Here is a 26,702-nt window from a genome sequence, read left to right on the forward strand (position 1 = left end):
GGCTAGTGTTCTTTCCACTGCAAATATGCACAGTCTGACCAAGGCCAACACTGAGTGCTACTGACTGAGGAAGACTGTGTCTGGGCCTGGGCTGTGGGCTAAATACCTGCAAACAAAGATGAACACTCTTCCTCCAACCCAGGAAATGCTCTGTGGGGACTGCCTGGGCCAGGCCTGTGACAAGCACACACATAAACTGTCATCCCTGCCCTGCCCCCAAGCCCTTGCCAGTGAAGGGAAAGGCAGAAATCCTGCAGGCGGTCTGCTAGGATAAAAGGAGGAACACAGAGTAGAGGTCAATTCTGTGAGTGAAGTGGGGCACAGAAAAAGGGGGGGTGGTAGAAATAACTGAGAAGGTCTCAGTCCAAGACAATACAAGGTAGCACATATTAACCACTGAGAGAGGTGAGAAGAAAGCAATTTCTAGAAGATGGTTCTCAAGGTTCTGGCCAACACTAGGGAATTACAGAGCAAGTTTCATTAAAAATTGGATAAACATTTTATCAACTCCATCCTCTATTTAAAAGGAATCCTAAAAACCAAGCTTATAGAAACAGAACACAGATGTGGTTGCCAGAGATGGGGGGAAGTAAAGGGTGGACAAAATGGGTGAAGGGAATCAAAAGGTACCGACTCCCAGTTATAAAATAGATAAGTCATGAGATGTAATGTACAGCATGGCAACTATAGCTAATAATACTACACTGCATATTTGATAGCTGCTAAGAGAGTAAATCTTAAAAGTTCTCATCACAAGAAAAACAACATTTTATAAGTATGTATGTTGATGGACGGTAACTTGACTTAATGTAGTGATCATTTTGCAGCATATAGAAAAATTAAATCATTATGTTGTACACCTGAAATTAATATAATGTTGTATGTCAATTATACCTCAATAATAAAAAAAAAATCCAAAACCAAAAAGGAATCTTGACCAGTAACACAAAATTGTCTATACCAGTTGGTTTCTAAATAAAAGTTACCAGAAAAATTCTGGGTGAAAACAAAAATCGTTGCATGTTTTTCTGATGTTAGTATATAAATATATGGTATACTTTCTTCAAAGGTGATCCAGATATATCAAAGGATGAATTATAATTCGATATTAGAATCAAGTCTTTGAAGGTTCATACCAGGTTATAAAGAGATGATAAAATGAAAAAACAATCAAGAATTACAGACATGTACTACTGGCTGATAAAGCTTGGCTAAAATATTTTTAAACGCTTAAAACTAAAAATCATAGTTCCATCTCCATGTCGGAGTTGTGGCCCTGCTGATTCTAAGAGCAGCAGCATTACCAACATGGATTGTACAAGTGCTTCATGCTTTCCCTTTGGCATTTTCTTTTTATTTACTATACATATTCACTTCTTTAAAACCTGGGTCTAAATAGCAATCTTAGCCCTGGATGGTGCTGCTCAGTGGTTAGAGCGTCAGCCTAGGTATCTAAAGGTCACAGGTTTGATTCCCAGTCAAGGGCATGTACCTGGATTGCAGGTTTGATCCCACTGCTTGCAGAAGGCAACCAATCGATGTGTCTCTCTCACACTGATGTTCTCTCTCTCTCTTTGTCTTTCCTCCTTCCTCCTTCCCTTCCACTCTCTCTAAAATTCAATGGAAAAAAATATCCTCGGATGAGGATCAACAAAAAATAAAAAAATAAATAGCAATCTTATTTTAGAGAGGTAAAAATTTTTGTCTGTGTGTTTTAATAACTTCACAAATGATGGTGACTGGCTTTCTGTCACTTGGTCTCATATTCCATTGGGCTGTGCTGGGAGGGCCCCGCTCAGATTCATCCCTCCTCCAATTCTCTCCAAAGAGCCCAGAAGCAAGTGGGTAGAAGATGAACACAGAATACATACCTGGATCAGATGATAAATCATGAAAGTTGCAATCCCTGCTCTTCTCCATTCAGGGTGGACAAACAGAAATGAAATGTAAGCTTCGTTGTACTTCACGTCAGGAACCATGAAGCCAAAAGCAATGATAACTTTTTTATAAAGGACGACAACACTGAAGTCTGGGTACTGCAGGCACTCAGAGAGGTCAATGCCTAAGGAAAAGAAACAATCAGAGATTCAAACCATGTGCCTTTTGAAACTAATGAACACCAAACTGTTCAGTCTGTACTTGCAGCTACACCTGTGTGCTAAGAAAAAAAACAAAACAAAATGAGACAAAGATACTACCATAGATACCACACATTCAGATCATAAAATTAGAAATTAAAAGTGAATTTTAGAATATACCAAACTTATCATCATCTTTTCTAAGTACACATGTTAAAAAAAGGAGAGGCAGGATGGGGGGTAGCAGAGTGAACAGGGTCAGAACTGGACACACCTGTTTTGAGCTCAGGCTCCTTGGCCATGTGTATCAGTGGGCACATCTCTAAATGTCTTGGCCTTAGTTTCTACAATGTTTAAGGTGAGAGTCCCTAGACCTCCTCACAGAGTTGGAGGGAAGATCCCTTGAGAGTGTCCATATCATTGTATTCTTTACCTCAGACATATTCAATTATAAGCTCGTTTGTACAAACACTACATTTTACAATAAAAAGGTTAAATAAAAAATGAGTCCTTGCATAGCATATGGAAGTCACCTAGTGTACAGGCAGGAAATAGTAAATGCTCCCAGAATGCTCCTTTCAGCCCCATACACTCTCAAAAGAGCAAGCACAGCTCCGCCACCACACGCACTACCACATGATTGCCAGACAATAAAGACGACAAAGCTCTCATCCCGATGAATCTTATCTAACATCTGGAAGACGTATTTCCCCCTTTATATTTCAAAGCATAGTGGTAAAGCAGATCCACAAAAAGTGTGTTTATATTTAGCAATGAAAATGCTCTTCTTTTTTTAAATATATTATATTGAGTTTTTACAGAGAGGAAGAGAGAAGGATAGAGAGTTAGAAACATTGATGAGAGAGAAACATCGATCAGCTGCCTCCTGCACACACCCTACTAGGGATGTGCCCGCAACCAAGGTACATGCCCTTAACCGGAATCGAACCTGGGACCCTTGAGTCCGCAGGCCGACGCTCTATCCACTGAGCCAAACCGGTTTCGGCAAAGATGCTCTTCTTTAATTGATGGCTCTGGTCGTTAGACAGTCAGTATATTAAGGCTGATAAAATGACAAATCATATTGGGTTAAAGTCTCTGATTGGGGTATTTGGCTTTTTAAAAACACCTTTTGGCTCTACTAATACTTTCTAAGGAACAGCTAAGTAAGCAAAGCATACAGAATTATTAAGCAAATTCAAAAGTGTCCATATGCCCTGGCTACCAGTCTGTGTTTAGCTGATAGATATTACCTGATATCTAAACATATGTAGAAGCAAACAGGATGAATCTTTTATTCTGGAAGCAGAGGCAAACAGGGAAGAGAAACAAACAAAAACACCGTTTATTAATTTAAATGCAGGCTTTCTCTTTATCTTAGGAAAGAAAGAGGTATTTATATTTTAATATTTCTATATTAGTACAAACAATAACATCATAAGTAAAAGTCTTAGGGTTACATGACATACACAAATTTAAAAAATTATTAAAATTTACTCTATAGAAAACCCATCTGCCCAGTTTGAGAAGGGGGAACATACCAGGCCAGAAAAACTCCTGACACATAGAGTTGATCGTTGGGATGTGATTTGGCCGGACATAGCAGTAATCGAGAGGTGCATCGGGCTCCGGCATCCAGTGAGGGTCATTTCTGTGCAGGTGGTAACGAATCTGTGACAGGAGCTGCAGTTTGGGTGGCTTTGTTTCATAATCGCGCCTCCAGTACCACAGAAAATAAACAAATTCAAGTAAAAAAATACTCAAAATTATTCCTAGCCATTTGATTCATGCAAACTCTGATCTGCTTGAAATTTTGAATTAATTTGCACTACTTTATATGGCAGCTAGCTTGACAACAGCTACAGGACTTTTTGGTATAAATTTAAAATTTACTCTTTCAACATTTGTCAGTCCAAACCCCTCTGTACCCGCAGGAACTCTACTGGTGCTGGTGAGGGTTATGAATAGAGTGAGGAAACAAAGAGCATCCTAATTTAACCCTCTGAGTGCTCTGACCAAGACAGAGTCCAGGCAGGGGAGATCCAGCCCTGCCAGGGCAGCTGCGGACCACCAGACGCCAGGGGAAGCAGAGCAGGCTCCACACTGCCTGTCCACGTGTCTGCCGGGGAGGCAGTGCTGTGCAGGGAGCAGGTGACTATGAGCTGCAGAACAAGTATGGTTAACGGAGACCATGTACTCTGTCACCACATCCAAGATTGCACTGGGGCCTCCCTTGTCAGCTCATCTTTGCAGCACAGCCTAGCCAGGAGTGGGGAATGTCGGGCCCCTTGGCCATATAGGCCCCCAAAATCATTTGGTCTGGCCCTGCCAATGCATTAGGGGTGAGCTAATTAAATGTTTGACTAAATAAAGCAGGCTAATTTTTAAGTTGATAATTTTGTATGGCCCACAAATGATGTTATAAATATCCAAATGGCCCTTGGCAGAAAAAAGGTTCCTCACCTGCCATAGATTCATCATTAGAAACTGTCCCAACATCCAGTCCAGACATAGGTCCAACTGAGACATCACTCCTATTTTTTTATTTCACAGACTACTAAATATATACAACTTTAAAATTTTAAATGAAACAGTGAATATGATCATCATAATGAAATCTAACAGAGTTAACTTATCCTTGCTTTTTATGTTTTTACCAAAGGACCATCCTTTCTGCAAACAAGTACAGTTGAAACAAGTCAAGGCTGAGGCTAGACACAGAGCACAGACTCAGCCCTTGATGACTGCTGCTCACAGGTTTTGGTATTTCTTCACTCCAGCAGAGAGACCGAGAGCAGAAACCACAAACATTACTTCTCATGACACACTCAACATCACGCTCTTCTCCATATACCTGATGTACGGTTTCAAGATCCGAGAAGTATAAGGGCTGATAATACTCTGGTCCACAGCCAAATCTTCCGATCCCACTAAACGGTACAAAAACTTGGTGGTTTGGTGCCGAAATCCTTTCCTGGATGGCAAGGCAGTCTATGAGAAAGAAACACTGGTTATATAAAAACAAAATTATTCAAAAGATTGGTTCAATTCCCACAGATAATTAGTACTATGACATTTTTATGTATTGGAAAGGTCTTTTTACATCACATATTTAAAAAGCTCATTTAAAAAAAAATTTCATTGTGCCCTAGGCAGTTTAGCTCAATGGGTAGAATATCGGCCTATGGACCGAAGGGCCCCGGATTCGATTCTGATCAAGGGAATGTACCTCGGTTGCAGGCCCCTCCCTGGCTTGGGCCTTGGTCAGGGTGTGTGCAGGAGGCAACCAATCGATGTGTTTCTCTCACATCGATATTTCTCTCTGTCTTTCCCTGTCTCTTCCACTCTCTCTAAAAAAATCAATGGAAAAATATCCTTGGGTGAGGATTAAAAAAAAGTCATTGTATAAAATAAGATATGGAGGAAGAAACCAAGATGGCGGCATAGATAAACACCTGAAATTGCTGCCTCGCACAACCACTTCAAAACTGTAACTAAAAGACAAAACGGACATCATCCAGAACCACAGGAAAGCTGGCTGAGTGGAAATTCTACAACTAGAAGGAAAGAGAACAGCACACTGAGACTCAGAGGAGGTGCGGAAGTAAAGTGCAGAGGTACAAAGGCGCATGCGCGGAAAGGGGCTGGCAATTGAGTACGTGGCTGTCTTTTTCAATCGGGAGGGAGACAAAAGCTTCTGACTGCTCTGAACTCCAGTTCCGGGCGAGACTCTGGGGACCCAGACTCATACAGGGAGAAATTGGGCTGTCTGGCTTTGGGCGGAACTCGAAGGCGGCTTTCTCTCAGAGGTGCTTGCAGCGATTACCGAGGGACAATGAGAACCGAGAGACTCTTAGGGCAGGGCTGTTTGCTCCACTCTAAGACCCCGCCCCACCCAAGCTATGTGCGGAGGCTTTTGCATATGAATGGCCTGGCCCTTTGCAACCTAAAATTACTTAACAAACTGCAGCTGGGTCAGAGAGCCCCAGAGCTGCCAAAAGAAGTCCCAAGGCCCCACAGCAGCTTGCATTGCTTCACAGCTGGGCCTCATCTGGGCACCTCCAAACCCCAAACAAAGAAGAGGAATCTGCAGTTCTCTCCTTAGCTCCTACTGGGTGGCCTCAGGCAGGGGCTAAATTTGCACCTCCTTGGATCTCCCAGTGGTCAGAGTGGGACCATCCAGATTACAACTCCTCAGATCCATAAGGGACACACTCAAGGGGCAGACTCAGTGAGCACCAAAGCCCCACTGAAGCAAGTCTTGCCCCATAAGGGTGTCTCCAGCACAGAAGTTCTCCCATTGTAGACACAGCTGATCCTCACAGCCAACTGGCCTGGAGGTCAATTCCTCCCAGTGATACCAACAACAATCAAGGCTTAATTACAACAAGACTGCGCACACAGCCCACAAAGGGGTGCACCAAGAGTGTCACCTCAGGTAATTGGGGAGGCTGAGCCACTGGGCCCTATAGAACACCTAGCACACCTAGCACACAAAGCCACTCTATCAACACAGGGAAGCAGCCAAAATGCGGAGACAAAGAAACAGGTCACAAATGACAGAAATGGAGGAAAGCAAACTACTGGATATAGAGTTCAAAACCACGGTTATAAGGTTTTTCAAGAATCTTCTAGAAACCGCCGATAAATTTAGTGAGACCCTAGAGGATATGAAAAAGGACCAACTAGAAATTAAGCATACACTGACTGAAATAAAGAATAATATACAGAGATCCAACAGCAGACTAGAGGATCTCAAGAATCAATTCAAAGATTTGAAATACGAAGAAGCAAAAAACACCCAACTGGAAAAGAAAAAAGAATCCAAATATATGAAGATAGTGTAAGGAGCCTCTGGGACAACTTCAAGTGTACCAACATCCGAATTATGGGGGTGCCAGAAGAAGAGAGAGAGTAAGATATTGAAAACCTATTTGAAGAAATAATGTAAGAAAACTTCCCCCACCTGGTGAAAGAAATAGACTTACAAGTACAGGAAGCGCACAGAACCCCAAACAAAAGGAATCCAAAGAGGACCACACCAAGACACATCATAATTAAAATGCCAAGAGCAAAAGACAAAGAGAGAATATTAAAAGCAGCAAGAGAAAAACAGTTAGTTACCTACAAGGGAGCACCCATACAACTGTCAGCTGATTTCTCAACAGAAACTATGCAGGCCAGAAGGGAGTGGCAAGAAATATTCAAAGTGATGAATAGTAAGAACCTACAACCAAGATTACTCTACCCAGCAAAGCTATCATTCAGAATTGAAGGGCAGATAAAGAGCTTCACAGATAAGAAAAAGCTAAAGGAGTTCATCACCGCCAAACCAGTATTATATGAAATGCTGAAAGGTATTCTTTAAGAAGAGGAAGAAGCAAAAGGTAAAGATAAAAATTATGAACAACAAATACATATCTATCAACAAGTGATCCTAAAAATCAAGTGAATAAAAAATCTGATGAACAGAATAAACTGGTGAATATAATAGAATCAGGGGCATAGAAAGGGAATGCACTGACAATTCTTGGGGGGAAAAGGGTGGGGGGGTGCGGGAAGAGACTGGACAAAAATTGTACACCTATGGATGAGGACAGTGGGGGGGGAGCAGTAAGGGCAGAGGGTGGGGTGGGAGCTATGGGGGGAAAAAAAGAGGAACAATTGTAATAATCTGAACAATAAAGATTTATTTAAAAATATAAGATATGGAAAACTCATCCTTGCTGTAATAGTTTCAAATTAAAATAATTAGCCCTAGCTGGTTTGGCTCAGTGGATAGATTGTCAGCCCAAGGACTCAAGGGTCCTGGGTTCAATTCCAATCAAGGGCATGTACCTCAGTTGTTGGCTCGATCCCTGGCCCCATGTGCAGGAGGCAACCAATATGTCTCTCTCACATCCATGTTTCTCTCTCTCTGTCTCTCCCCCTCCTTTCCACTCTCTAAAATCAATGGAAAAAATATCCTCAGATGAGGATTAACAAAAAATCAAATAAAAATAATTTTTAAAAACTTTAAGTAATTTTAAAATGTTTAAAGTCATTTAAGTGAGTGAAATGCAGGATTGAGCACAGGATTTATAGCTTCTATAGGTTTCATTTTATCTATCTTACACTTTCAGTCAATTCATCAAATATTAACCAGCACCAGTGACATGAAGGTACATGGGTCGGGTTTTATGAGTAGTAGTTTGTTACCCAAACAGCCATGGGGGCCAATTATTGCAGTACTTATATATGGATTTATTAAAATATGTCTCTATTCCATTGAGTAAATTTGACAAAAGTAGGACCGTACAGATTATCATCCCTAAAACAAATCACCATAGTGGAGAGGCCCTACCAGAGGTTCAAGGAGAATGTGGTTTGTCTTTGCTCCTTAGGCAGGTGTCCTAACTGAACAGGTAGGTTTGGCCCTGGGAGTCTGATCGGAGATGTCTGTTCTTCAGTGAGTGCTGCTCCAGGGCCCTCAGTCATGTAGTAACAGAACATGTGCAATTAGGGTTTTATAGCAAAGAGTTCAAATGGAAGATTAAAAGGCACAATTATAAAGTGGTTTGCCAAGGAATGGATAAAGTTTAGAAACTTGAGTTGTTTTTGTAGAATCAGTTTGCTCTTAGACTAGAAAATAACTTGGTTGGAAGAAGAGCAAAAATTCCCTCTTTTATAATTTTCTCTTATGATCTTACCAAACTGGACACCAAAACTTTCAAAAGCCAACTTTGAAATTCTTCCAGGACTTTAAAGTAAGTTTCAAAGTGAAATTGAAAGCTGTGTGATACAGTTTCCAAATATGGCTCCAACAGTTCTTCCCCACCTCTGGGTACATGTGGCTCCTCATATCAGAAGGCAGAGTCAATTTCTCCTCCCCATGAATCTGGTGGGCCTGTGACTGACCAATCAGAAAGTGGCAAAAGTAACATTCTGGGACTTTTGAGCCCAGGCCTCAAGGGGACTGGCAGCTTCCACTTTTCCCTTCCCGGAGTCCAGCTGCCATGGTGTCCAGGCTGGACCACTGAACGACTAGAGGCCACAGAGACAGGCTCTGGAGGAAGAGAAGCTGTCCTGTTCATTCCAGTCCTGACCCAGCTCTCAGCTAAACACAGCCACAGAAGAACCACCCAATTGAGCCCAGTTGACCCAGAGAATCAGAAGAAATATTAAATAGGCATTGTTTTAAGGCACTAAGCTTTGGGATGATTTGTAATGCAGCAATAGACAACTGAAACACCAGCGATAGAACCACTAGCCCATGAAATACCATCCACTCAATGTCTCAAGGTGAGTTCTGTGGAACTCTGTAGATATTACACAGTGCCCAACTTCTTTCCATTGCCACTGCTTTCCCAAATCTGAACCACCCTCAACCTCTGTCCAGATCACTACCAGTGCCTCCTATCGGTCTCCCTGCTGCCTACCACTCTTACCCCACATCATCCATTCTCCACACAGAGCCAGATTCTCCTTTTAAAAACTAAATTCACCTCCCTTGAAGAAAGCTCCTATCTGGCTTTCCATTGTAAGTTCATAATACAATTCAAACTCCTTGCCCTGACCTGCAGGATCTAGCCCTGTTACCCTCTGTGGCCTCATCTCCCATCATCTCCCTCCTCCATCATCACCATGTTCCAGCCTCAGATACCAAACTAACTCCTACTTTAGGTCCTGTGCCTGAGTCTTCTGCTCTGAACCTTCCTCAGCTCAGCTCCTCCTTGTGGATCAGACCTTGGTTCAAGTGTTACCTCTACAGAAAGACCATCCTTAATTACCCTGTCCGAAGTGGCTGCTGCCCTCTGCTCCTCCATTCCACTGCAGACTCACCTTGTGGGAAGTGATCCTGTTTGTTAAGGGAGTTAGTATTGTTACCTCCATGCTCCCCAGTGGCAACTCCATAAGGGTGGGGAACCTTATCTGTCTTAATTCACTGCAGTATTGCCCAATAGAATAGTGGTTGGCACATACTAGTATGAGGTACTCAACGTTAGCTGAATGACAAAATGGTGAGTGGGGGGCGGGGGAAGTCCCAAAGTCAAATACGTTTGGAAAACGTTAAATGAGCTTCCCCAAACCTCTGGCTCTAAACAAAATGGCGAGCTAGGTGGATTGTTGGTTCCCTTCCCCAACCCAATGTGGGAGACGTCAAAAAGTGAGAGGGAAGACGGAACACAAAGGCTGTGAGAATCCCTGCCCACTACTGGACCATCTTTTAAACCTAAGGAGTAGTAGCCCAGAATCGCATCTGTGCCCTGCTTGTCTTCACCAAATACTCTCAGACTCTACTCCCTGGATCAGCTGAGGATACTTGCCCCACAACTAACTGCTGACCTACCCACAAGTTGGAAGGAAGCATGTCAGCCCAGGCAGGAAGTGCAGAGGACCCCATTGCCATGGCCCAGACTTCTGTCACATTCCCTGGTATACACTGCAGCTCAGGTGGTGGTGAGCCTTGTTACCCATAACTCCCTAGTGACCTTGACCACTGACTTCTCCAGGACGGGCTCATGGAAGGGACAGCCAGAACATAACTGTATGAGTTTCCTGGAGCTACTGTATCCATAGGGTGACTCAAAACAACAGGAATTTATTCCCTCACAGTTCTGGAGGCTGGAAGTCAGAAGTCAAGGTGTCAGCAGAGCCATGCTCTCTGAACACTCTGGGGGACAGTCTATCCCATGCCTTTCTCTTGGCTTCTGGTGTTGCCAGCAACCATTGGCATCCCTTGGCTGTGGACCCAGCACTCTGCCTCAGTCATCACATGGTATTCCCCCATGTGCCTGTCTCTGTGTCTCATCCCCACCCTACTCCAGCATGATCTCATCTTAACTAATTATATGTACAAGGGGCCCATTTCGCAGTTAGTCACATTCACCTGTAGCAGGAGTTAGGACTTCAATATATCCTTATGTGGGACAGTTTATCTACAACAACCACCCACAGACTATTTAGCTTTATCTTTTGGAAACCTTCATCTGAGAGACAATTTCCTTCCACAGCTAAGTGTTTCCCACTTCATTTTTTTAAAATAAAAGTATAGTGTTTAGGAATATAGTCATTAAAAAAGTAGGAGAATGATTAACAATAAGTCAGAGAATGACTCCCTTGGGGGGAGCAGACAGTATATAGACTTCTCAGGTGTTTGTAATGCTGTTTCTAAACCCAGGAGCTAGAAGCACAGGCATTTATTTTATTACTCTCTAAGCTATACTCATATGTTCTATGCATTCTCCTTGGGCATTCTTCTATGGGCATGACACATTTCATAATTAAAAATATAAAGTATAGACATTATAAAGAAAAACTCATGAGAATAAATAACAGATGAACAGATGATGGCAACAAAAGCATATGAAAAAGTGCCAAATGACTTAGACTCAAGAGACAAAACCTAAGGCAGCAGGGAGGACAGGCCAGGAGCAGCAGGATTTGCAGCTCAGAGCCTCAGGAAAGGGCAGCAATTGGAAAGTCCAGGTCCTATTAAAGCTGAGAGTCCTTTACTTCAGAGGTTAAAGCCCCCACTGCCCATATCCAAAAATGATCTTCCCTTCCATGGGCAGAAGACTAGACTCTGCAGAAGCTCAAAGGAGAGAGATTCTAGAAACAGGGGCCCTGGCACAGCCAAGGGTGGAAGTACTGTCCTAAAACAGGGACACTTAATGGAAATTTTCCAGCTGAAAGGTCGGCTCTTGGCCTCCCTTACTTGACTCCTAAGATGCAGGGAGGCAGGTTACTACTTCCCAGGAAAGATGAGGAATAGGAGAAAAAAAGAAAATTAAGGGGCTCCATCTGGAGTAGGGGTCATAGGCAAACTACAGCCCATATGCCAAATCCAGCCTGTTTTGGTAAATAAAGTTTTACTGGAGCACAGCCATGCCCATTCATTATGTCCTCCCTGTGCTGCTTTCATACTACAACAGCAATGTTAAATAGTTGCAACTGAGACTGTGTGGCTTGCAAAGCAGAAACTATTTACTATCTGACCACTTACAGAAAAATTCTGCTAACCCTTGTCCTAATAGCAGTGCTCTGAAAAGACAGACCAGAGAAAAGAGAAGATAGGAAATTAAGATTTTCCAGAACTCAAGGACTTTCAAATTGAAAGGGCCCACACACCAAATGCTGAGCACAATGAAACAAAAAACCCCACACATGGTACACACTGAATAATATCAGAACAATGGCAACAAAGAGAAGAGCCCACTTTTGTTGCCAAAGAAGAACAAAATAGAAAAATGTGCAAAGAATCCAATAGGCAATTCACAGAGAAACCACGAGGGAACATGATTACAGGTGTAACCTCACCTGTAATCAAAGATAAATAAAAAACAAGTTTTCACTTTACAGCTCTCAGTTAGCTAACTAGCAGAAGGCTGGTTAAGAGCAGTGCTAGCACAGATACAGGGAATCTGAGACCTCTCGTTCCTGCTGTGTGAAGGTGTGTTCTGGCCGCTCTGAGTGGAATTCATTGTTCCAGGAGCACACTTAGCCTTGGGTTCCACTGAGCCACCTTGAGCCACGCTGACACCACACTGATGCCCTGGCTGCGATGTCTCCACGCTGTCTTCTAACCACACAAATGTTTACATGTTTTCAGATCCTGCTTAGCACACAGTCTGGTACACTTATGTTCTCAACAAAACTATCAGTCAGAGTCATGACACAAACCATGTATGGCTACCCTTGGAGACTAAATGATACAATGAAAATGTCTATGGCTCTAACCGGTGTGGCTCAGTGGATAGAGCATCGGCCTGCGGACTCAAGGGTCCCAGGTTCGATTCTGGTCAAGGGCATGTACCTTGGTTGTGGGCACATCTCCAGTGGGGGGGGTGCAGGAGGCAGCTGATCGATGTTTCTCTCTCATCGATGTTTCTAACTCTCTCTCTCTCTCTCCCTTCCTCTCTGTGAAAAATCAAAATATACTTAAAAAGAAAGAAAATGTCTAGGTTCTGCCTTGAATGCCCAAAGAGGGAAATAACCCAGTTGTATTAAGAGGTATTCATACTGAACAATTTCAAAAAATAAAGCCCAGCAATTTTTGTATTTTTTCTCTTGCTGTTTTTTCTCTCTCCCAAAATTACTCAGGACTTGAATAGTCACTGCCTAATTGTGCCCACCCCCTGGTGCTGCCTACCTCACCTCCACTCCTGCCCCAAGAGTTTTAGCATGTGTGTTAACTCACCTGGTATCGGTCAAGGATTCTGAAGTCCTGACAGGTGGTTCTGTATGTGGCTTGGCCAGCTGGAAGCCTAGACACTCCTTCTTTGGCTCCATAAATCCCATCAACTAACAGAAGAGCAGCATTAACCACTTGATCCAAGTCAAAAAGTGGTAATCCCCGATCCCTTTTTGCTTGTCTGACAATCAGTTTGCGTTTCAGTCTCCGAGCTTCTGGGGTCATGGCAACGGCACTGGGACAAGCTTCCAGCCTCTTCAGGAGCAGCTTCTCCTCATAGATGCTAACAGGCGTGTACTTGGGCCCTTTGGGTTTCCTGTCCTTCTCCAGCTGTGGCTTCCTCTTTTCTCGAGCCCTTGTTTGCAAAGATGTGTTGGAATCTGTGTCTTCACTGTCAATGTCCATCCTGTCAGGTTTTTCCTCCTCACTGTCTTCCTCCTGCTTTATATGTTCAGGTGCTCTGACCTTCTTCCTGCCCCCAGGCACTGTCCCAGAAGCGGCTGACCCAGCAGGGGGCGGGACATACTCCATCCCTGGGTCTATGACTCCATCACCTTCCAACTCATCATCATCTGTGGAAGTATAAAACAGGACCAAAGAAATACAGAGCACACCGCACACAAGGTGAAAACATACACTTGTATATCATGGGCCATGCATAAAAAGATCCTTGAAAGGCAAGACTTACCGTGAAATAAGGCTTGTGGTGGCATCACATCTGGAATCAGATCCGCTTCTGAAAGCAAGCTGGGCGTGGCTGAGTGAGAGGCAGGGGTCCCAGGGGCAGAGAAATCCAGAGAGGGAGATGGAGACGGGCTAGTCAGCGGGGTGCGGTCAGAGGAGCTCAAGGATGAAAAGTCGATCACTTCTCCTTTTTCTAGAATCACATCTGGCCTGCGACCTCGGCTGATGAACTTTACAGGGGTCGAAGAAGTGCTCCTGTCAAGAAAGCCAGCAGCTTCCTTCTGGGCTCTTCTAATGTCTTTCGCTTCCTGAGTACGACATCTTTTCTCTTTCAATTCCATGGCCGATTCCACAGGATTTCGACTCGCCCGTTTCCTAAGTCCCTCAACAGTAATGATGGGATCTAAAGTTGGTTTTGAGGCTGATGGAAAAGAATAAATATCTCAATGTTTAAATAACCAATTTTAGTTTCCTTTGCTAATTTATTATTGTAAACTTACTACCACATTCAAAATAGAGAAACCTTTGCCCTGGTGGGTGTGGCTCAGTTGGTTGAACGTCGTCCCATGCACCGAAAGGTCACTGGTTAGAGTCCCGGTCAGGGCACATGCCCGCGTTTCGGGTTCAGCCCTGGACCGTAAGGGAGGCAACCAATCGATGTTTCTCTCTCACATCGATATTTTTCTCTCTCTCTCCCACCCTCTCACTCTAAAATCAGTAAAAACATATTAAAAAAAACAACACACAAAATAGAGAAATGTGCAATGAATGCCTTAAATGATGACTTAGATATCTCTTAACAAGAAAAAAAAACTATAATGAAAATTTAAACAATTAAACTCTATCTTTCACCGACTGAAATGGGTAAGTATTAAAAGTCTGATAATGTTCAGCAAGTATATGGGAAAATGAACATTTTCATACCAGGACGTAAATTTTATTACAATATTTTGGAAGGTAGCCTGGCAATATTGATTAAAGTTTTGAATGAGCATGCATTTAATACAGTAACACACTTCCAGGAATTAATCACACAAAAATTTGCACATGCACACAAATGTGTACAATTATATTGTTGTCTATTTTTAAAATATATATCTTTATTGATTTCAGAGAGGAAGGGAGAGGAAGAGAGAGATAGAAACATCAGTGAGAGAGAATCATTGATCGGCTACCTCCTGCACATCTCCTACTGGGGATTGAGCCCACAACCAGGATATATGCCCTTGTCTGGAATCGAACCTGGGACCCTCCAGACCGCAGGCCGACACTCTATCCACTGAGCCAAACTGGCTAGGGCTATATTGTCGTTTAAAATAACAACAATAAAAGGTTCTAGAAATAACCAAAATGTCCATAAATAGGTGTTTAATAAATTATCATACAGCCATTCAATGGAATGCAATGAAATAAAAGAAAACATGGCAGCCCGGCCAGCGTGGCTCAATGGTTGAGCATCGACCTATGAACCAGGAGATCATGGTTCAATTCCTGGTCAGGACACAAGCCCGGGTTGTGGGCTCCATTCCCAGTGGGGACCGTGCAAGAGGAAGCCGGTCAATGAGTCTCTCTCATCATTTATGTTTCTGTCTCTCTCTCTCTCTGTCCCTTCCTCTCTGAAATTAATAAAAAAATAAAAATAAAAAATGAAAATAAAAAAGAGAGAGAGAGAAAGAAAACATGGCAGATCTGCATGTATTTCTATAGAAAGATATCCAAGGTATACTGGTAAGTGGAGGGAAAAATAGAGAATAAATATTGTGAGTCCATTTACAGTTTTTCTTTTAAAAAAATAAGAAAATGCTTAAATGTGCAGACAATTTCTAAATGCATCCACAAGAGTCAACAGTGGTTACTCTGGGAAGTGAAACTGCAGGAAGGGGTGGGTGCAGAGGATACTTCCAGACCTTATATCCTTCAATCCTACTTGACTTTCTTCCCAATTATATTTTTTTTAAATGTAAAAGCTCATTAAAACCTTTTTAGATTTAAAAAAATCAGACCAATGTGTGACAGTAAAGAATTACTATTAATTCTCTTAAAATTGTGAAAATGATATTATGATTAGACTACAAAAAAAGAAAGAGTTCACACCACTTAGAGATACATACTGAAATATTTAAGAATGCTATGCTGGTGCCTAGGATTGCTCCTAAAGAATCCAAGGGTGGGATGGGTAGAGGGTTGGGGGAAAGTACTTAGGGTCTAGATCAGGGATGGGGAACCTTTTTATGTCAAGGGCCATTTTGATATTTATAACATCATTCACGGGCCATACAAAAGTATCAACTTAAAAACCACCCTGCTGTATTTGGTCAAACACTTAATTAACTCACCCCTAATGCCTTGGCAGAGCCAGGCTAAATGATTAAGTGGGCCTTATACGACCTGAGGGCTGGATGTTCCCCACCCCTGTTCTAGATAAAATGAGATTGCCAGCAGTTAGCTATTGAAGTGAGGTGAAAGGTACGTGGGGATTCATTATATTACTCTCTGCACATTTAAAAAAATTTTCCATAGTAAAAAGTTTAAAAACAAAATCAGATTAAAATAGAGAACCTTTCAGATATCAAAGGAACTTTATTAAAACTGGTAACTTAATTAGGAAATTATCCTATTTTTACTTAGTATTTATTTACAGGATACAAAGAATGTGTCACAATAAAACTGCCAAGCAGAGTCCCTCCAGAGGCAGATGAGCTATGCCTGGTAAAGTGGGACTGGCTCCTGAGCTCACCCTTGCTCAGCTTGGGGCTGGCTAGCACCTCCTACACTGCTCTCACAGCAGTACCTTTTACTTTCAAAGCAGAGGCAGACAACTTCTCTCCTTCAGGTTTCATTGTCGGAGGCTTGTTGTGAACAAGTTTCCACCATCCTGGTTCTCCGAATTCCTGAGCACCTGAACGGAAGTACATAGGACTTCCCACGCTGAGGCAACCTGCTACTGTGCTCCACCAGGTCGAAGTTTTTTTCCTGGAGAGTCCAAGAATTTAAAAATGATTGTTTTTTTAAATTCTATCATTATATAGAAAATACATTCTATGTATACTCTGTGACTCCTAGCCTACGATATGCTCTGAACCTGAAAACTTTGAAGGAACGTAAGTTAAGAGAGTCTCTGAGGTCTGTCTGGCTTCAAATCCTGGCTCTACCACTTTCTAGCTGCCTCAGTTTCCTCACCTTTAAAATTAGGATCATAGAACTTACCTCACTAGGTCGTTGTGGGGATTAAATGAAATAATTCAAACAAAGCTCATAAAACAATTCTGATCACAATCATCATGATTACCAAGTTCTACAAGTTAATTTTAATTAAACGAGTTGCTTTTATATGTGAATTAAATACAGTTCTCAAGAATGCATGCAGGAGAATCATTAGCCATGGTAAATAGTTCACTTATACCCAGGTATCAGATGCATCTCTCAGTCTGTTCCTATTTTCCTTTACAAAGCAGAGTGGGAATAAAACTATATTGTGTGTTTCACAAACAACTGAACTTTGGGGGAGTAACTTTGGCAAAAAAAAAAAAAAAAAAAAAGCAAGCATTTCAAAATAACTACACAAGAATGTATATAACAAAAATTTTTAAATATGTTAAATGTCAACTATTCAGATTCCTCCTGTTGAAAATTCTTTCAAAGGCATCTGTTTTATTTCCACCTTGAAAACTAAGTCAATTACCAGAAATACTTTCATAAGAAGGCCAGACTAACAATTCCAAAATATTGCTAGGGGGCAAAAGAAAAAAGTATTCTTAGGAACAAAGATGTACTAGAACACACAGAAGAAAAAAAACTTTAATAGGCATAAGCACTGTCTGTGATGGGGCAAATAACACCTTAGCTTTCACTGGCAATGTTTTGGTCCCAGAGCACTCTAACTCCTTTGGTCTCCTCCACTCAACTTTTTCTAACTTTCCAAGCCCCCTCCTCTTGCCCAAAGAATACGATCAAGGGGAAGCCATTCTACTCGCTTTCTCACACGAGTATGTTAGTCCAGTTGGTGGTGTCCCACAGGTCCCGTAGGCTCTGTTCACTTCTCTTTGATCTTTTTCCTTGCTTTTCCTCAGATCTTATAATTCCCACTGACCCATCTTCAAGTTCACTGAATCTTTCTCTGCTTGCTCAAATCTGCCTTTGAATCCCTCCAATGAATATTTCATTGCAGTATTATACTTTCCAGTTCCAGGATTTCTTTTTAGGTTTTCTATCTCTTTATTGATATTCCTATTTTGTTCATACAATATTTTCTCAACTTTCTCCCCATCTTCCTTTAGTTCTTTGAGCATCTTTAAGACAGTTGTTTTAAAGTCTTTCCTTCATAGATCCCCCATTAGGTCTTCTTAAGGAAGTCCTGGTTGGTTTATTTTTTTCCCTTGAATGAGCAATACCTTTTGCTGTTTCTTTGTATTCTTTCTAATTTTTTAATTGAAAATTTAACTTAATACTGTAGTAACTCTAGACATTAGATTATTATCCTTCCCCAAAGTTTTATTTATTTATTTATTTATTTATTTTTATTTATTTATTATTTATTTATTTTTTACTGTTGTAGGCTGTCCCCCTGTGCCAAATATCAGCATGAGTTGTATAAAATTTAAGGTCTTCTCGGGTCATTTCTGAGCTTGCGCCTTCCTGAGCACGTGTGGTGACTTTCTAATTTCCCCTGTATATATACAGTATATATGTAGTTGCTTTTGAACATCTTAGCCTTCAATGTCTAGCTCCAAAAGGAGAACAAAGAGAAAAATAAAGGGAGAGAGGAAGGCACCAGCCTGTTAATCCCTAAAGTTGGTTCAACCAGAGGGAAAGGGGCTTGTCACAATAGGGAAGGTGCAACAACAATGGCTGCCCACCTTTGTCTGCAACCTTGTGATCAGCAGCAGCAATCAGTGATCAAAGCACAGGTCACAATATTTGGAGGAGTGTTCTTTTTGTATACCCTGGCTCCCATAAGCTGTGTGCAAGCTGCTCTGAGAGCATGCACATTGCTGCCTGCTGCAGGCTGAAAGGTGTGGGATAGGCAGAAGCTACAGTGCTAAGAGTTGAAATTGATTAAAATGAACAGCAATTTACTGTACAAACCTTCCCCTGGAAGTTGCAAGTCTTCAACAGACTCCAAAATTCCAAAATAATTACAGCAGACAGATTCTACAATTCCAATTGTTGTCTAAGTAGGGAGACAGATTTCTGGTGCTTCCTACTTTGCCATCTCCCCAGAATCGTCATATAATTGTTTTGAATTTTAAATACTATGAATGTGCTGTCTCATATTTTATCAAATATAAGATCTACTGATTTTAAGATACATCATTTTATGTACAAGAAAGGAAACTATCAAATTTTGACACATCATCACTACTTGTAAGATATATCCAGCTGTCAGAGAAATCAAAATTTGAAATATTATGCATCTTAAAATCAATGAAATATGGTAACAGAATAAAGCATTCCAACTATTCTTCAAAGGTATAATCAAAGTTATACCTTCTGGAAGAATTCAAGGCTAGGATTGTAAAAGCAAATTAAATGATCACACACAATGGCAATTAAACTATAGTAATTAATAAAGCTTTTGTATACTTTTTGATTCTACAATAGGTACCTAAAGTTATTTAGGTTAGCCCTAAATAATCCTTTACACACTTAAACTTTGATAAAAATTAAAGGCATAAAAGCAAATCCTGTAAATATCTGGAAGAAAATGTATTTAAATTTAGAACTTCATCACACAGTATACTATTCACTTAGCTCTTTTTTAAAAAAATTGATTTCAGAGAGAGAGAAAGACCGATGTGAGAGAGATACATCGATCGGTTGGTTGCCTCCTGCAAGTGCCCTGACCAGGGATCAAACCCGCAACCTAAATATGTGCCCGGGAATCGAACCTGCAACCTTTTGGTGCACCAGACAATGCTTCAACCAAGTGAGCCACACAGCCAGGGCTATTCGCTTAGCTCTTATGGCAAATGAGAAATGGTTATTATTGTTAGGAATTTAAAATATTGTCTATGGATAGCAGAATTAAAATCTTTAGTAGTTATAAAAAAAGTTGGACTGTAAGTGTTCTTTTGCAGCGTGGTCCTCTGGGGTGTAGTAACTCTGTGTATGTTCATATACAGAGACATCTGAGCACATGGTAATCACATCAGGGAGCAGCTTCAGGTGACTTTCCAATCACTGATGTTTAAAGCAGAGTTCCCAATAACAATAACAACAACAAAACAAAAGACAAAACAACAAAAGACAAAACAACAACAACAAACAAACAGAAAAAAAAAGACAAAAACAAAACAAAATAAAATAAAGCAGAGTTCCCAAAGTAAAGGTTAGCATTGTGCAGGAAACTGAGTGGCAAGGAATCACAGAGTAATTTTTCCTTCTCTTTCACTCCTTCTGGTTAGATCAAGGAGAAAGTTTGTTGCTTGAAATTCTAACACATGTACCCACCCCTTTTGATCAAGAAAGAAGGTCTCAGATTGCCTCAATAGGCCATGGGCTCCAGCTATAACTTAATGGCATTGCTTTATTTTTAGTGCATTTATTTTTATAGTTTCATTATATTTATGGCAAATTATATATATATTTTTTTTTGCTCACCAAGGTGGTGTGAAGTTTCTTTTTAAAGTGAATGTATTTTTTAAGTGACTTGTTTTAAATAAGTAAATGATAATTCAAGTGATACATTATTATGGCCCAAACGACTAGTCTAATGGTTCAACTACACAGCAGCTGGAAAGTAATTAATGCCTTTTGGTAAACGTATTAAAAAGAACAGGCTCTAGAAATGAACAAATGACACAAACAACTTCTGTAAAATAACAGCAATATCCTTAAAAACAGGCAATTTAAATCCAAGTTCTTCCAGAAGACATTCCATTAAACAGAGCAGCACTGAGATCATGAAAACATTCCAAGATCTAATTTTATCCGTTTTTTCCCCTTTTTTGTCCCTTATAAATGGGATGTATTAAGTCCCACAAATAGTGCTAAATCATTGAACTAAGACAACAGATTTCCTTTCTTTAAGAAAAAGAACCAGTTATACTGTCAATTCTTTTCTTAGTACCACTAAAATTACTCAAGAACAAAAATAACTTCTTTTGTAAAAATGTACTGAATCTATTCTATTTTTTCCTCACAGCAAGCCTTCAGAATGTCGTCCCTCCTTTTAAATGCCTTCCCTGATTTCCCAGCAGCATTAGCAGAGCTGGGACTTCTCAGCACCAGAGGAAATAGAGGCTGTAGTGCAGGGGTCCTCAAACTTTTTAAACAGGGGGCCAGTTCACTGTCCCTCAGACCGTTGGAGGGCCGGACATAGTTTAAAAAAAAACTATGAACAAATTCCTATGCACACTCACATATCTTATTTTGAAGTAAAAAAACAAAACGGCAAAAACGCCCGCATGTGGCCCGCGGGCCGTAGTTTGAGGACGCCTGCTGTAGTGAGTTCAGAGTGAGGACATGTACAAACTCCCTGCTCTGACCTGCTGTGATCAGAGCCTTTACCTATCTTGTCTACACTGACCCTATATGCAAGATTTATGAATCTCACACAGGACTTCAGATGGCAATTAACAATCAGAATCTCAAACAGAACTGACCAATCCAGTTGTAAACTCATTACTATCTAAATAGCAATAAAGATAGCAATAAAAATCGTAGTAGATTCACATGAACATTTAGTTAAAACATATGGTCTCAAGCCCTGGCCAGTGTGGCTCAGTTGGTTGGAGCATTGTCCCATGTACAAGAAGGTCAGATTTAATTCCCAATCAGGGAACATAACTGGGTTGCAGGTTCAATCCCCAGTTGGGGCGCATACAGAAGGCTACAGATTACTGATTAATGTATACTTCTCTCTCCACACCCCCTGTCCTCCTTCTCTAAAAAAACAACAAGCAAACAAAAAAACACCATATGGTCTCAATATCTGTGCACTGACATCCCTAAGTCTGATGAACTAAAACAGCTACCAAGGAGGAGCGCACTTAGCAGCAAAAAAAAAAAAAAAAGGCATTAAAATGAAAAGAGGAATGAATAAGCCATATGTATAATAATGTATCTAGATCTTGCTAAGCACTGTCATATCAAAAAATAGAAAACTGTTTCTCCCTTCTAGTTAATAAAAATAAATACAAAATAATAAGACTCTATTAATGAATAGCAATATAAATGGGTACAGTCAATAACTGTCATTATTTTTCTTCTTCTGATAAGGCAATGATTTTAAAAGGATAGTAATAATGCTATCTCCTCCAATTAGATAGTTACTCATCCAACTTTTAAACAGCCTCATTTAATCAAACTATTTTTTAACATTCTACAAATCTCTTCAAAATCTCTTAATGCTCAGTATAAACCAATAGTTACTTCTCAAAATAGGGTGAGTGACTACACTTTTAATAGTATATACTTCCACTTTGCTTTTTCATAAACAAGTTTTTTAACTTAAAAAAGGAACATTTTCTGGATTACAAAATTCTCTGTAATTGCCACAAGCAAATGCATACTCTAATTCTCTAGAGCAGTGATTTTCAACCAGTGTGCCACAAGCATTTTATTTTTATTTTTTAAAATAATTCTTTATTGTTGAAAGTATTACATATGTGCCACAAGAATTTTTAAAACATGCAATACCTGATTATTTAGTCAGGGGCACTGACCTCTTTTCCCTTAGATTGTCAAATAAAAAATAAAAAAAGGCAATAGCCAACACAACAATAGCTGTCCAGTGTGAATAAATCAAAATTATACCTTTTCTCTTTTTTTGTCAGACTGGCAAAAATGTATTTTTTGGTGTGTTGCAGAATTTCAGTAATTAGTTTGTGTGTGCCATGAGATAAAAAAGGTTGAAAATTGCTGCTCTAGAGGGCTACACTAGGCTGGCTCAAATCTTATATTCATTCTTTATATCTTTGTTCAAGTATAAAATTTAAAAAAAAATCACATTACCTATTCCCTAGTAAAAAAGTCCAATGTTTCTCAATAAAAGCACAGATATCCTCTTTCCACCTGAAATAACCTTGACGTCCACTTCCTTCCAGAGACAAGTTGTACATTGCCAACATGACAACCTGAAAAACAAACCAAACAAGGACTGGGACAGAAGCACGATTAAGGGTGTTCATCTTGAGGGAGAAAATTTGTTGTTTTATATTCTAAATAGTAATGCTGGAGAAGAGAGGGGGGAAAGGAAGGATAATATCTTGGAATATTCTCAGTATAGAATTTTACTTTCTTTTTTGCTCTCAGATGAGTCTCACTAATCCACTTAGTTATGTGCAGTCTTTCTTTACGCGTTACACATGCAGGGTTGCTGTGTGGTTGACTGATTATGATAAATAACTACTGTCCTGGGTGAATCCCCAGCCCAGTATCCCTCCATCCTACACAATGCAGAACTAACAAAAGTGTTAACTACTGGCCATCAGGAGGCCTCTGGGTATCTACTACAGCCAGCATCTTGACCAACAGTGTTAACTTTATTGAATATTTTAAAAATCATCCCTGCATATTTTTCTAAGCTCTTTAGAGGACAGAAACAAATGACTCTCAGAATTTAAGAGCTGAAAATAATGTGACACACCATCTACTCAGTATTTAATCATTTTTAGCTGTACAAACCTTTCTTCAAATGAAATCAGCAATCAACAAGGGGCAGAGACCTGAAAAGGCCTGTCTGCTCTGCCCCTTCTCAAAGGGCTCACTCCCCAGAGTTCAATCTGAAAACTCCTAATCTGGAACAACCTGGTTATTTTACAGATAATAAATTCATGACCCTGAATGGGGAAATATTTTCTAGGACTATAAATAACACATGCTCATTGTAAAAGACTAAATAATAGAAAAAAGAGAAAAGAAGTACGTAAAGATCACTTTAAATCCACCATCAAGAAATAATCAGCCCTAACCAATGGACACAAAACTCTGGGGGGTGAGGGCATGTATGGGAGTGTGGGTGGGGGGGGGGGGGAGCAATGGTAAGATATGTACACATATAGTACCTTAATAAAAAAATGGGGGGAAAAAAAGACATAATCAGCCCGGCCGGCGTGGCTTAGTGGTTAGCATCCGGGAGGTCACCATGGAGAACACATGCCTGGGTTGCAGGCTGGACCACCAGTGTGGGGCATGCAGGGGGCAGCCGATCCATTATTCTCTCTCATCATTGATGTTTCTATCTCTCTCTCCGTCTCTTTCCCTCTCTGAAACAATTAAAAATATATTAAAAGAAATAATTACTTTTAACATTTTTAGTGACTGTCCTTTCAGACATTTCTTTTTGTGTCTACATGTAATTTTGTAATTATGTAATTTTATGTAAATGAACAAAACTATACAAGCTTTTCAAAACCATGTATTCAATCTAATAAAAATAATGATTAATTTTGGGCCAATGAAATTGAAAAGGGGACAGAGAATCTAAAGAAAAAAAAATCCTGCCTGGCAGGTGTGGCTCAGTAGTTGAGTATCAACCTATGAACCAGGTGGTTAGAGTTAGACTCCCAGTCAGGGCACATATCCAGGTTGTGGGCTCAATGCCCCGTAGGGGGCGTGCAGGAGGCAGCTGATCAATGATTATCTCTCATCATTGATGTTCCTATTTTTCTTTCCCTCTTCCTTCTTCTCTAAAATCAATAAAAATATTTTTTTTAGGATGGTGAAGACCTGGAGGTGGATAAGAACTGAGAGGAGGGGGGTAAAGAGGAAACAAATGGGAGACATTTGTAATACTATCAATAATGAATAAATAAATATATATATATATTTTTAATATATTTTATTGATTTTTTACAGGGAGGAAGGGAGAGGGATAGAAAGTTAGAAACATCGATGAGAGAGAAACATCGATCAGCTGCCTCCTGCACACCTCCCACTGGGGATGTGCCCGCAACCAAGGTACATTCCCTTGACCAGAATCGAACCTGGGACCCTTCAGTCTACAAGCCGACGCTCTATCCACTGAGCCAAACAGGTTAGGGCTGATACTTTTTTTTTTATATATGAAACATTTCATGATTTTAAAAAGTTAAAATTCACATACTTACTTGAAAACAACTTTTATCTATTATCAATATTTTCTGAGGAAACTACAAATTCAATATATAAAGGACATAGTTTTCCTCCTGTCCTGGGATTTATAATCTAAAAGAATGAATTCCAGTTTAGTTTTCTGCTCTCCCACTCTCAGACCAAGCTAGCCCTGTGAACCAGTGCATCCCAGAGCCTAGCTCAGAGCTGGCACAGCCACAGCAGGCACTTCACAAGCACACTAAAAAACCACCATGGTCGCTTTCTTTACCTGCAAGGTAAGGATGACTGTCCAGGACAAGAATGTAAAAACAACACTCGCCTGCCCAAGCACATGATAAAATTTCTCCTGCATTTCAAACTGTTGTTCATAAGCCACCAAAGAGAAGGACAGGAGACAGAAAGAGGGCATAGGAGAAAGAGGCCTTTTAGTCAGAAGACCAGACCTCTTTACTGTTGGTATTTTGTAATACAAGCAAGCATTTCTATTTATTACTTTGATAAATCAACAAATACATAGTTTAAGATTTTAAAAAACACACAGAAAAAATAAAATAAAATAAAATAAAAAACACACAGAAAATTCACATTCCAATATATCTATAACCAGTATTTGGTGGCATCAATGGAATCTACTCAAGACCAACTGAGTCTCTTTCAGCTCTTTAATGAGACTGAGGTTTTTGTGTTTTTTAAAAAATATATTTTATTGATTTTTTACAGAGAGGAAGGGAGAGGAATAGAGAGTTAGAAACATCGATGAGAGAGAAACCAAACACAAACCGAACAGCTGCCTCCTGCACACCTCCCACTGGGGATGTGCCCACAACCAAGGTACATGCCCTTGACTGGAATCGAATCTGGTACCTATCAGTCCGCAGGCCGACGCTCTCCACTGAGCCAAACCAGTCAGGGCGAGACTGAGTTTTTAAGATGCAACAGAAACACTGATCAGTAGCTTGCCAAGAACCAGATATGTCTGATCTAAGTTATGATTTCATCAGACCAGTATCATCTACCACCTATGTGTCTTTGGAAGTAAAAAATAATTTTCAAGGGATGTTAGTTTAACTAAATGTGCAAACTGAGCCAATGTTACATATTCTGAGCAACACAATAAAAAACTACTTTTTCTTTTAAAAAGAACCTTCACAGAAAATTCACATTCTTGAAAATAACAAAAATACATGTATTTGCTCTTCCATATTACAGCTTTTGAAAAGCTACTTGCAGGCCAAATGCAAATCTGCCTACATATGCACACAGCAGAATAACCTATCAATATTAACCTGACCTTGGCTAGAGGCAGGTCTCATGTATGCTTTGAAAAAAATATTGGAATTACAATATTCATCAGACTATATCCTCAATACAAACTTCCTTTCATTTTCTACTCATATATTTTCAGACAAGTCAAAGACTCACTCTCTCCATTCAGCCCTGACAGATTTCATGACGAGCTGTCTAATAAAGCTCTGATAACTAAGACACCTAAGGCTGCTAAAGCAACTACAATTTACAAGGAACAGCTGAAGGGGCCTAGATGGTATAATCTTTCTCATTACGCTGTTCATTTCCTTCATAGCAAAAAAGTGCTATAGGTAACTAACTTGTCTGCTTACAACATAAAATAAATGTCTAGAATGTCACGCCTGGGGCAGGAGTTATAGCTGTCTTGTTCATCACAGTAGTTTCCAGGCACTCAATATTTGTTGAATCAATAAACATAAAAT

The 26,702-nt window shown here is 40.3% G+C and overlaps 1 protein-coding gene across 1 annotated transcript in view; it reads right to left on the reverse strand.

Moving 5' to 3' along the window:
• The window catches only part of KAT14 (lysine acetyltransferase 14), a 31,337-nt gene that overhangs the window by 1,563 nt on the left and 3,072 nt on the right, over positions 1–26,702 (reverse strand). The window contains exons 3-9 of the mRNA XM_008141120.3: positions 22,891–23,012; positions 16,727–16,908; positions 13,940–14,356; positions 13,258–13,823; positions 4,933–5,069; positions 3,620–3,795; positions 1,872–2,062 (exon numbers count right to left, since the gene is read on the reverse strand). Coding sequence (XP_008139342.1) covers positions 1,872–2,062; positions 3,620–3,795; positions 4,933–5,069; positions 13,258–13,823; positions 13,940–14,356; positions 16,727–16,908; positions 22,891–23,012 — 1,791 coding nt within the window. The remainder of the gene's footprint in view (positions 1–1,871; positions 2,063–3,619; positions 3,796–4,932; positions 5,070–13,257; positions 13,824–13,939; positions 14,357–16,726; positions 16,909–22,890; positions 23,013–26,702) is intronic.

The sequence above is a fragment of the Eptesicus fuscus genome, chromosome 12 (assembly GCF_027574615.1).
Source record: "Eptesicus fuscus isolate TK198812 chromosome 12, DD_ASM_mEF_20220401, whole genome shotgun sequence".
NCBI classification, from domain to species: Eukaryota; Metazoa; Chordata; class Mammalia; order Chiroptera; family Vespertilionidae; genus Eptesicus; species Eptesicus fuscus.